Source organism: Sinohyriopsis cumingii, chromosome 3, assembly GCF_028554795.1.
Source record: "Sinohyriopsis cumingii isolate HCF-2022 chromosome 3, ASM2855479v2, whole genome shotgun sequence".
Taxonomy (NCBI): Eukaryota; Metazoa; Mollusca; class Bivalvia; order Unionida; family Unionidae; genus Sinohyriopsis; species Sinohyriopsis cumingii.
The window spans coordinates 120,192,729-120,206,068 of NC_142963.1; the positions used below are offsets into that span (position 1 = coordinate 120,192,729).

Genomic DNA, 13,340 nt, shown 5'->3' on the forward strand with positions numbered 1-13,340 from the left:
CTGCTGTGGCACATCATAGCGATCAGATGACTTCAACGTTTTCAGTTTCGCTTTATCTTGTACATTCTTGTTAACTTGGTCTTGTGGTTGGATCAACACAGCACATGTGCAGCAATGATGTCCATGCTAATGATAATGAGCACATACATCAAATACAGAACGGTCCATTGTTTTTTCTTTTTTTCAAAGTGAAGTAAATGATCGGGATATTAAAGTACTTGAGGAAATTTAATTTGCAGTTAGCCCTATGCCATTTCAATACATCTTTATACATGATTGAATAGCCATTCTTTATTTTATCCTCAGACTTAATTGTTTCAAGATTTTGTATCCGATGGGAAATTAAAATTGGTGAACCAGTCAATAGGATGCTTTCATTAAACTTAAAGTCATGTGGTATAATATATATATATATATATATATATATATATATATATATATATATATATATATATATATATATATATATATATATATACCTGGCATTAAATTTGGTCCTTCAGACAGTATTTCATACATATTAAAGACCACTTTAATATACTTAGCCAAGAAAATAAAAAAATGTTTGAGTAAGAAGTTTTATTCAAGAAGGGTTTGGTTGGCCCAGTGAGAGATATAATACATTATTACATTATTTTTATTTCTTGCTTAAAACTTCATTCATTTCAGTTTTTGAACTCCAACAACATCCAGATGACCCAATTGTTGATGGATATTGCTACTATGTTCAGTTGGCAATCCCAAAGGACACTGATGGCTTCAGTACTGAATATTTTTCCAGACTTCGTAAGTGAATACAAAAGACATTACTTTCTTTCTTTCTTAACTGTCTATATATATTAGCTTTTGTTCAAAGACATGAAACAGAAGGAATATTTGACACTGTATTCATTGATCTGTAAACATGCATGCACATGTGCACACACACACACACACACACACACACACACACACACAAATCTACCTGAAGATCCTAAAGAGAATTAGTGGCAGCCATTTTGTATTTTGTATTGTGGAAGCAAGAATGTTTTTGTTAGAGAAATCATAAACAGCTTTGTTTGCCATTACTTATATGATATTTTTTATTTTTGTATTATGTTCATCTGATCACATGTTCAGTTTTCTTACACATCACTTATGTATATATTTATTGTCAATTGCTTTTTCTCACCTTTTTTTATCTTGAATTTACCAAAAAGTACAGGATATTGTGATACAGTCAAATGATCTGTAACCATGTATGTATTATCATTGAACTTCATCATTCTGACCAGGGGGCCCCCCGAGTGGCTGAGTGGTCTAAAGCGCTCTCCGTTACGGATCACTGCCATCTCACCTCTGTCTGCATAGGTTCGAGTCTCGGATTTGGTCAGTGTGGGTATGTGAGAAAACTTGCCAGTAGCTTCTCGAGGGTCGGTGGTTCTTTCCGGGGATTTCCTGGGTTCTTCCTCCACTGTTAATACTGGCCGCCATGTATATAGCCTATCTTGTGCTGAAGAATGGCATTCATTACAAATGACACCAGAGCTGAACGTCTTGTGCCAGAGAATTGGTATGTGTGATCAAAGTGCAAACAATCAACACATTAGACTATGACCACCTGGGTGATACCTTGTCTTTCCATGCCACCAGTAACTTGTCACCTGGGTCATAAAAAGTGAAACTGGGATCTCCATCGTATAATCATATATGCACTTAATGGGAATGAAAATGCAAATTTAGATATGCAATTAACTATAACCAAATGATCCATCAGAAACCTCAGGGACTTGCTACCTGCATCGCAACTCGGAAACTATGGAGGTCCCCACCCTGTAACCATATATGTATACACTTACTGGGCACATAGACTAATTTTTATATGTAATTATCATTATCAACTGGAGTCTAGGCCTTTCAAACATAGCTTGAGAGGTTCCCTCCCAATTCACACTTGGTATAAAAGTACAGGTGCACATACTCAAATGATATTTACCCTTGGGGTGGTCCTTACTGCAGGGATTTACACATAAGGCTAAATTTAATGTGGCGGTCAAGACAGGGTAGCAGCGGAATATGTGCCGTACAAAAACATAATTCTAGCTTTGTATTTGTCCATAAGTTATCAAGCTTTCAGTAAAGTTCTTCTTTGAATTTAATGAGATTAGAATCTATGGTCTATTACACTGCCATATAAAGCTTCATAGAGTTGCAGTCAAAATGGTATTTAGAATACTGCCTGGTACATCATAATATCGGAGTGTGGCAGGCAGTTGGCATCAGTTTACAAAGTGTTCAAGACGATATAGTTCATACATTATCATGGCTTGACACTCTTGCACCTGGTGAATGTATGTCGTTTGCCTGCCAGACTTTGTATTTTGACTATTATCCATTGATTATTTGTGCCAGTTTTCATATGAGCTGAATACGCATATTCCCGTAAGGGAAATTAGAAGCATAATCTTGATAAAATTATAAGGCCAGTTTTATGCCCAACTGTAGGAATAAAAGACTTTCATGTTGTATTTGACTTGACTTGTTGGTTCAACCAATCCCACCCCATACTCATTTTCATAAATACAAATTTTTGTGGATTCTATGTTTTTTACTTCAGATTTGACAAGATGTCATCTAGCTTTCTATGTGGTAGCATTATTCTTCTTCGTGCTTGCCTACCTGTTTGGCCTTGTGCTCTGTTGTAGACGACTTACTTGGGTGGCAAATACAGCAGGATTCTTTGCATATTTGGCAGGTATATGTTGATTTTAAACCCATTTCCTTGTGAAATTTTGATTTCAATTTTAAGTTTAAGCAAGTACATTTGAGATAAATGTAGGTAATAAGCACCTTTAAAATGAAAATAATATGTATTTTTTGCATGTCATATGGTTTATATATATTTACAGTATTTCGTCATGAAATATCCAACATTGTCATTGTAAAAGTAACTTTCGGAAAAGTGGCATGTGCAGGCTTTACTTAATAATTTGCATAATTTACTTCAATTTGTAAAAAAAATGGTAATTGGATTTTTAAAGTGTTCATAAGATTTTATATGCAAATTTCTTTGATATTTTGAGTTTATTTTATTAAGTGGAGTGAATTTCCAGAGGCTCATGGCTAAAGATGGTAAGGAGATAATCTGATTAACACTCAGTAATATCTTACTGGCAGAACATATGACAAAATGGAATGTCCTTAAAATGAAAGAAAGCAGGAAAAATATGGTTCCATTGGTTTATTAGAAAAGTATTTTTAATAAATAGCTGTTGTTATTTTTTCTTAAACAGGATTTAGCACTGCTGCTGCAATTGCTTTCTTCCATGGGGCTGAATATCTGGAGAGGAACAAAATTATTGACACAGACCCCATGAAGGGCAAATTTTACATTAATTGGGACCAGGTAACAAATTCAAACCTTCTCATATTTGCAACTTATGTTTTACACATTTCACAATAAACAGATGTATTTATGATTTATGTTATTTATTTATTTACTGAGGCTTCTTTATATTGTTCTTTATGTTCTTTCTGTATAATTCATGATTAGTTTGATAAAATGACATTCTTAATTCAGAACTGTTAGCAGTAATACACCATTTGTCCACTGAGTAATTTTTTCTTTGGAGGCTAACATAAATGTTCTGGCTGTGCTTAATTTTAGGCACTAAAAAGAAGACAAAAACACGTTTACATTTGTATTTTACATTAAATGGTCAGAGCATATAAACCGTCATAGAAAATAACACAGAATTTCTTTAATGATTAGGATATTGACAGAGAGGAAGGCATTAGGGGTATTGCTGTGGATGTTGGCAGAGGGGAAGGTATTTGGGGCATTGGCATGGCTGTTGATAGAGGGGAAGGTATTAGGAGCATTGGCATGGATATTGGCAGAGGGGAAGGCATTAGGGGCATTGACATGGATATTGGCAGAGGGGAAGACATTAGGGGCATTGGAATGGATATTGGCAGAGGGGATGGTATTAGAGGCATTGGCATGGATATTCACAGAGGGGAAGGTATTAGGGGTATTGGGATGGATATTGGCAGAGGAGAAGGCATTTGGGGCATTGGCATGGATATTGACAGGGGAAGGTATTAGGGGCATTGGCATGGATATTGGCAGAGGGGAAGGTTTTAGTGGCATTGGCATGGATTTTGGCAGAGGGGAAGGCATTAGGGGCATTGGCATGGATATTGGCAGAGGGGAAGGTTTTAGTGGCATTGGCATGGATTTTGGCAGAGGGGAAGGCATTTGGGGCATTGGCTTGGATATTGGCAGAGGGGAAGGCATTAGGGGCACCCATTATGTGTGTGTTGGGGAGAGGAGGTTGTCTTTATTTCTACTCGGCTTGAGCTTGTCTAAAATTTTAAGTCATTATTAATTTGAACTTTCTTCTGTTCATGCAGTATTGATTTCTTAGGATTTTTAAATCACAGCAAACAAAGAATTTTGAACTCTGCCACAAAATGTCTATACCAAAAATGTCATTTTTGTTGGAGATGTTTCCATGGACAGGGCAGTGTAACAAGCCATGGGCAATAATCCACTACACTGCATCACTTGTGGCAGCCTGTGTAGGGATATCCTTTTCTTCTAATCAAATTGTATAAATCTGCTTCACCAATTACTGTGAGCGTAAGTAAATTTTTCTCACCTTTATGAACCAATATGACCTTCCACACTGTTTGAATTAGCCAATCAAAGTTTCTCTTCCAAGCACAGTCACTTATCAGTCAAACAGGCCCATTCATTGATGTGTTGGAGATTGTTGCATAGTGTTGTTGATGACATATTTTTGTTTCTGTGTACTGACAAAAAGATGAAGAAATCACAACACAGGCAGATGTTGGTGATAAAGGAGTGTAGCAGATTACAGTCCATGGCTTGTGACAAAGGGGGTGGGGTAGATGGGTTGGGAAGGGCAAAACAGAACATATTGATTTCCATATAAATAAATTTACAATAGTTTGGGCACTGCTCCTGATCTGCTGATGGATAATATATTATTTCAGGAGAGTTAACCAAAAAGCATTGCAGCTTAAATAGAATCTATATTTGGGTAAAATGCAGGTAGAAAATAGGATAGATATGTTAAGTTTGTACAAGATCACTACATTTTTATTATCATTCTGTATCTTGCACTTCATTTCATCATTTGATTTCTGTATTTGAACAAGCAAGTGACTAATCTTTGTTTCTTCCATTGTCTAAATTTATTGGTTCCTTTGTTGCCACTTAATCATATGTTTACCTGAAGTAAGAAATAATGTATACTAATTTTAATTAAACTTTACTCCTGTGACTCTGGTTAGAACTAATTGGTATTTAAAATTTTAATCCTTAACATCTTGTTAATATTCAACATGTTAATGTTCAGCATCTTGTTAATGTTCAATATCATTTTAATTTTCAACATCAAGTTAATGTTCCCATTTCATGTTAATGTTCAAGATCTTGTTAATGTTCAACATCATGTTATTGCAGAAAAGGCAAAGTGTATTTGTATCACCCAGTTTTGAAGAACTAAAGATAATTTTTTTCTGCAGATAAATTTTGTAAATGTGTGTCTAATTTATCACACCATGAAATTCACAGGTGCATTTCTGTAGTCCTCTTTTCTGATGTAATATGTATGCAGATGAAATGAAAATATAAAGCTTGCTTCATTGTAGTATTACATGTTTTCATTCATATGATTAGATATATTGTATAAAACCAATTTGGAATTGAACAACGAAATTTTGAACATTATGTAAAATTAGATAAAATTTAATTTTAGTTTACTGATTAATGCTTAGCTTATAAGATATAAAATTTTCAATTTGATAAGTTACCAAAATCAAGCCTTTCCTTCAAACTTGTATACAACAATTGCAAAGTTGATAAACTTAATTTTGACCAAAATCAATCACTGAAATCTTTGTTATTTAACTTGTCATTTCACTGAAAATGACAGACGCTTGGTCCAGAAAATAGTCTCTTTTAATTGCTTTCTGTAGAGCATGGGTATATTTCATCCCATGCAGTATGGGAAGTATATCTTTATATACAGCATGGGAGTATGTCTTTCTGTACAGTATGGGAGTATGTCTTTCTGTACAAAATGAGAAATGTCTTTTTGTACAGCATGGGAGTATGTCTGTACAGTACTGGAGTATATCTTTCTCTGCATCATGGGAGTATATCTTTCTATATAGTATGGGAGTAGGTGTTTATGAACAATATGGGGGAATGTCTTTCTGTACAGTATGATAGGATGTCTTTCTTTACAGTATGGTAGTATGTCTTTCTGTACAGCATGAAAGTATGTCTTTCTGTGCAACATGAGAGTATCTTTCTGTACAGTATGGGAGTTATGCCTTTAAATTCTGTATAACATGGGAGTATGTCTTTCTTTACAGTATGGTAGAATGTCTTTCTGTACAATATGGGAATATATCTTTCTGAACAACTTGTAGCATGTCTTTATACAGTATATGAGTATATCTTTCTGTACAATATGGGAGTATGTCTTTCTATATGGAATAGAAGTATGTCTTTCTGTACAGTATGGGGGTATATCTTCAAAAGTTTGTCAAGAATAACTTGAGATTCAAATTCAAGATTGTTTTTATTAATTGAAGTATGAAAAAGTGGATAATTTAGATTGTTTTTATTAATTGAAGTATGAAAAAGTGGATAATTAGTGTAGGTTAATCTTATGTATTAAACAATTTTTTTTCCAAAGCAAATTTATGTCATACATCATTAAATTTCATATAACTCTAATATCTTGTTACATATTTGTATTTTTTATTGCAGGATGTACAGAAATACACAGACCGCAGTTATGGCTACTCCTACATCCTTGGATGGGTAGGTATGGTGTTGGCTGCCATCACTGCCACCTTCTACTGCATTGCTGGATGTTACATCAGCGGAGAACGGTACGAAGAGCTAGAGAAAACTCGTCCCCTTGAATATATGGACCGCACTTACCACATGATGGCCCCACCCATGACTGGCTATCCCATTGAAAGGGGATATCCAATGGTTCTTGAGGCACCTCCCATGGATTACTATGGTGGCTACCCACGCTATGACGACAGGAGAGTACTTCCAGCCATTAGTTATCCAGAACCCACATACAGCTGGTCTTAATCTGGGCATTCAGTGAAATTCCCCGAGGATCATCATGGGTGCAAAAGACATGATAGGATTCTAGAATATGGAAAAAAACACCACAATTTGTGATCTGTTCGAAATAATCAAATGTAGCTGTGGATCAAATAATGCATTTGTGTTTGTGTGCTTATACATTTTTAACAAAATGATTATGATTTATTAATAATACAACATGCACATTTATTAGATTTGCACTTACTACTTTTAGTAAATATCCCTGCTACATATTTTCTGTAAAATCTTGTATTTTGAAATCAATGCAGTAATTTTTTAACCTTTGTGAATCAATTATTAGGATTCTAAAATAATATTGAATACAGTTTTGCTAGAGGTAAATTGAAATTGTTCATTCATATGATATATCATGAATATTGAATAAATGATAATTGCATATCTTACAAGACATGGTGTAAGTCTTGTATGTGTGAAACTTTTGCAGTCTGTTAGTTGGGTAGTACAGCTGTTTGGGTAAGTAAAATTATGCAGTATTTCCCAGCCAGTTCCTTTGAATGATCCAACAGTAGTCTCTCTGATTACTGTTAGGGACTATTGTTTTGAAGAGACTAGTATAATGTAACTACATTTAGTACTAATGATGTTATCATTACTAATACATATTATTATTATTATTATTATTATTATTATTATCTCATGTAGATTGATAATTTTAGATGAAATGTTTGACACCAATTTCAGTAAAACAAACTTTAGGAAGGCTTGGCAAAACAAATGTACAAAATAAAGATAATTGAATGTTTTCAACAAAACCGTGTAAGTGCATTGAAACAATATTATAGTATATCATCTGCGTGGGTATATGTATTGTTGTGGACTTGTTTGGGCTTATTGTGTAAGATCTTTAGTCTTTCAAATAGTGTGGTACTCATTTGAATGGGGAAGATCAAAAAAACTATTTTAAAATGCTCTTTATTATTATAAAACCCTGTCTGGGAAAAATATCTACAAGAATTGATGACTGAGTAAATATCTACCAGAATTGATGCTTGAGTAAATAAATATCTACTGAATTTTTGACTGAGTAAATAAATATCTACCAGAATTGATGACTGAATAAATAAATATCTAGTGAATTGATGACTTGAGTAAATAAATATCTACCAAATTTATTGAGTAAATAAATATCTACCAGATTTTGATGACTGAGTAAATAAATGTCTAGTGACTTGATGACTTGAGTAAATAAATATCTTCCAAATTGAGGACTGAGAGAGATCATGTCAGTACTGTTGTACACTTTATTAAAGATGGAGGGATAGATCTATTTATCGTTATTAATAATTTTTATAAAAATGTTTATAAAGATATATGCATATTTTAGTATCATGTTCAGTCCCAAGGTATATTATTCAGAACAATCATAGGGTATATTATTCAGTACAATCCCAGGGTATATTATTCAGTACAATCCTAGGGTATATTATTCAGTACAGTCCCAGGGTATAATAATTGCAGCTAGATGCAGTAATGTCATTAGCTGCAAAGTTGACTATAAAGCATGCATGTACAATATACTAGCCCTTTGTATTGCTCATTTAATTCAGTTGATATTAAGAAAGGGGTGGAGGCAGTGAAAAGTTGGGGAAAGACGTGTAAACTTAAATTTCTTGGAGTAAGTGAAAGGAAATTGCAATTTGCCTGATATGCCCTAATCCTAGCAAAGACCCCCCGGTTTATATTGAAAATAAAAAAATCCATAGCAGAGTTGCTTAATTTTTGAAACTGTCTAATCTGGGAGTATATGATGAGCATAAGCATGACCCATGTCTAATCTGGGAGTATAGGATGAGCATAAGCATGACCCATGTCTAATCTGGGAGTATAGGATGAGCATAAGCATGACCCATGTCTAATCTGGGAGTATAGGATGAGCATAAGCATGACCTATGTCTAATCTTGGAGTATATGATCAGCATAAGCATGACCCATGTCTAATCTTGGAGTATATGATGAGCATAAGCATGACCCATGTCTAGTCTGGGAGTATAGGATGAGCATAAGCATGACCCATGTCTAGTCTGGGAGTATAGGATGAGCATAAGCATGACCCATGTCTAATTTATACATTTTAGAAAATGACAAACATGTGAAACAAAATATTCCTGTGCATTGTAATTTACAGCATGTATTATCCAAGAAACTGTTAATTAAAGTTAGATTTTTTTCAAAGAAAAATTTTGCATAATAATTATAAAACTATGTAGTTTTGTTGCGATATGGCTTGAAAAATGGTCATAATTTTTATGCACAACCTAAAATTGACAAGGTGAATCAGACTTGCTTAGACTTTTCATCAACCTTTTCAAGAGCTGGCTTATTGTAAATTCTGTACAATTTAAGGTAAAATGGAGTTGAAAATTGGCATTGATTGAGTCTTTTAGTACATAGTATTTTATTTTGATGACAAAGTATGTTAAAATGTCAACATTTATTGTGCAATATACCATACATGCCAGGACCTTTTTCTATTACCGTATGCAAGTAATTACCTAGGGTTGAGTAATGGTACTTTGTCTAGATAATGAGTCCCATTTTAGTGTGAAGCAGAGCAAATCATAAAAGTTACTTGGGGTTTTTTGGGGGGTGGGGGGTGTTAGTCAAATACAAACAGACAAAATGATTGTCACACCATAAATGTTTTAACCTCCAAGTCTCCTTAAATTGTTTAGTTGTAAATTATATATTAGGATGAAAGTAAATAAATTGTGGGAAAGGATCAGTGATGAAAACCAACTACACAGTTATTCAAAACATGAAGTTGTCAGTGACTTATTCTTCCACTTAAAGAAAACCATTATGATGTCATGGCCAGAAATTGTCTTAATTTTGAATAATACAAAATGGAATAATTTGGAAGGTCATATACTAATTGCAGTTATTCATTATGAGAGATTTGAAATGGTAATGAAACTATGTTACCTTTGCATCACATTTCTCGGGTAAGTTTTGGGAAATTGAGATAATAGTCAACACTAATGAAACAAGTTCAAATGTTGACAAGGATGGTGATGCAAATTTTTATTTCAAATGTAGCATTAGCGAGATTTCTTTGATCACTTTAAAACAAATTTCAATTGCAAGAGATGATATTATTTATAGAAATGGCATCAAGGATTGATCAGTGGTTGTTATGTGAAGGATGAAATACAGGGTCAGATATTTGATATAAATCTAACTCTTTTTAAAACTCAAGACGACATCAGTGTGAACCTCTTCAGTATGCACCTTGTAAAAGTATGCATTTCGGGTTGCCTCCCTTAGTCTCCTTGTACAGCCTATATCAGACTTCTTGTCCCGCACCCCCCCCCCCACCCCGGACTGCAGGGAGCTATTAGGAGGATGAAGGTGCATACAAGTGTGAATATAAATGTTACTTGTTTAATAATCTGTTCCAAAAATATTGTTACTTCAACAGATTTCAAATCTTAAGGTTTTGGTTTGGTTTATTGGCATTTTATGAATTGTCAACACTTTCAAGGTTATATCCTGTTGAGGCAAATACAGCAAAGTACCATGCAGAGGAAATGGTCATAGTAACAGGTCTGGACTGATCTGAGAGAGTGCTGAACTGGCATTCTTCTAAGGAATACAACACAGAATGAATGAATTTGCAACAATCCTGAATTCTGCATCATTTTGTAGATTTAGCAATAAAGTTTTCCATGTAAGTGGTAAATAAAACCGCATAAAATTAACTATACCCTTTCATCTATAGATTGTTAGATTTAGACATTACTTACAATTAACTATACCCTTTCATATGGATTAAAAGATTATGTTCATACTATATTACATGTCCCATATGTAAATAAGAAATGTATTACATAATTGTGCATATTCAGAAAAGCTGTATACAAGTTTGCTATCTTGTCTATTATTTTGTGTGCATAAAAAATAGTGATCTTATATTTACCTCTTTAAAATTTTAAATTCTTTCCAGGACAGTTTTATTGGTACCTTTATTGTTAAATCAAAAGTGAACATCCGCATGTTCTATAGAGGTCAGCTATGCAATGCATTTGATGAACAGTTCTATTCTATCTTCATGCAGACATGTCTGATTTAACATTTTCTATAAAGGTACCAAGTGATGGCAATTACTCAAGCTTTCAGTTCAATCTTTTCATGCTATATTTGTGTAGATTTCTTGAATTGTGACATTACCTATATAATTGCTTTTGGTTTCATTTTTTTCTGACTGTGACATTTTTATTTCCTGGATAAAATTGAGTTTGGTCAGTGTTAAATTTATAGATGTAAATTCAGTACAACAGTGTATGGCATGTGTTAGCTTACTGCCAGCAATTTCCTCATTTCTGCATATGAAGGCTGTTTACTATGCTTTTTCTGTCAGTTCTTAAAGTATGGATGATGTTAAAATTGAATGTGGTATCTTGAGGAAAAAGACCGAGTTGACAAGAATTGATTTTAGTGCATACTACACAACATTACACATCGGGTTGATTTGCTGATAATGCTGATAAAATCCATTTAAGCTACAGGATTTAACTTTGAGAAAACATGTTAACAGAACATTTCATTAGTTACATTTATTTGAAATATTTTTAAGTCACTGTACAATTTCTTAGTTGCTGGAAAGCTTACAAAAGCATCTGGTGAGCATGTCCACACAGATGTCCAGTTACATTATCAATTTGTTTCATTATTTGTATGTATGTATGTAGCAGTAGGAAATGATATCACAATGATCCAAGGAATGTCAGGGATATTTAACAAGACCTGTCTGAGGTACTGAATCCCATCATAACAATCAGTATATAGTCATTTTGTTAAAAGTTACTTTTTGTAACAAAGTTCTCATTCGAATAAACATGTATAAAAAGTTGGTTTGAAACATCATTATTGTTACTATATCCCCCATTTCCATTCTGAAACATAATCTCATTGTTTTCTTTTAAATTGTGTCACTTGGAACCACCTAACTCAAATATTATCTATCTTTTCTTTTCTTGTTAATACCCCATAGTAAGCTTGCACATTGTTGCCACTTGTGTGCCGACCGCCCCGGTGGCCTAGTGGTTAGAGCGTCTGCCTCGGAAGCGGGAGGTCGTGGGTTCGATCCCTGGCTGAGTCGTACCAAAAACTTAAAATAAATGGTGCTAACAGCTGCCTCGCTTGGCGCTCAGCATTAAGAGGTTAGTGTTAGGACTGGTCGGCCCGGTGTCAGGATAATGTGACTGGGTGGGACATCATGCCACATGTCTGCAGCCTGATGCCCCAGTGCATAGACATCACTAAAAACTGCCACACTGCAGACATTGTAGCGATATGACTGAAAAATTGTTAAAGCTACGTTAAAAATCCAAATCACACACACATGCCACTTGTGTGCCATGTATCAATTCCTGGGGCCAGATTTCAACCTAGAACTTGTGTGACCTGTACACGTTGACGTTGCCACAATGATACTTGGTCTTGTAAGGTACTCCGACGATTACACAAGATCGTCAAGTCCAAGAATGATGTTCACGAAAGACTCAGTTGACTTTCCTAATGGTAATCAATATGTTGCAAGACGACCAAAAAAGCATACTAATGCGGCCGAGTCTGTGGTCATAAGCGCTAATCCACAATTTAACTCTGGATTTGCTACACATCGAACGATGTTAAACGGCAATGGAAGTTTTTCATGCATGATTCCATTGACTCGTAGTTTTGGATTTTGCAGGGATGTCAAAAAAGTTATATTTGGCGCAAAGCACACAGTAGTACTTGTTAGAAAACCCGAGACAACAATGCAATATGGCGTGCTAATGGAGTTCATGCTGGTAAAGTAACCCTAACAAAACTGTCACTGTGGATGCCCGTAATGACTCCATTGGTCACTGAAGAACATCATCTACTTTCTTTCATGAACACAGGCGGGAAATCGCTGTTATCATGGTTTACAACAATTACAGATAGTGCTTTCGTTAACACCAATGGGTTGTTTACATGACAAATAGCATCACAACAGGGAGTGACAGCACCTCGACATATATTTGTTGCGCTTCAGGAAAATGCGCAAGTAGGCAATCAAGAAAGAAATGCAATGGTATTTGACACACTTGGAGTTTCTGAAGTTGCTTTGAGGATAAATGGACATCAAGAACCATCTGAACAAATACTGTTAAATTTTGAGAATAATCATGTTGCACGTGCATAACAT

At 34.6% G+C, this 13,340-nt stretch overlaps 1 protein-coding gene across 1 annotated transcript in view; it reads left to right on the forward strand.

The window, feature by feature from the left end:
• LOC149803697 (uncharacterized) overlaps nucleotides 1–12,017 on the forward strand; it is a 31,527-nt gene extending 19,510 nt beyond the window's left edge. The window contains exons 2-5 of the mRNA XM_089953484.1: nucleotides 670–786; nucleotides 2,597–2,734; nucleotides 3,273–3,385; nucleotides 6,791–12,017. Coding sequence (XP_089809610.1) covers nucleotides 670–786; nucleotides 2,597–2,734; nucleotides 3,273–3,385; nucleotides 6,791–7,129 — 707 coding nt within the window. The 3' untranslated portion in view covers nucleotides 7,130–12,017. The remainder of the gene's footprint in view (nucleotides 1–669; nucleotides 787–2,596; nucleotides 2,735–3,272; nucleotides 3,386–6,790) is intronic.
• Nucleotides 12,018–13,340: the final 1,323 nt, after the last annotated feature.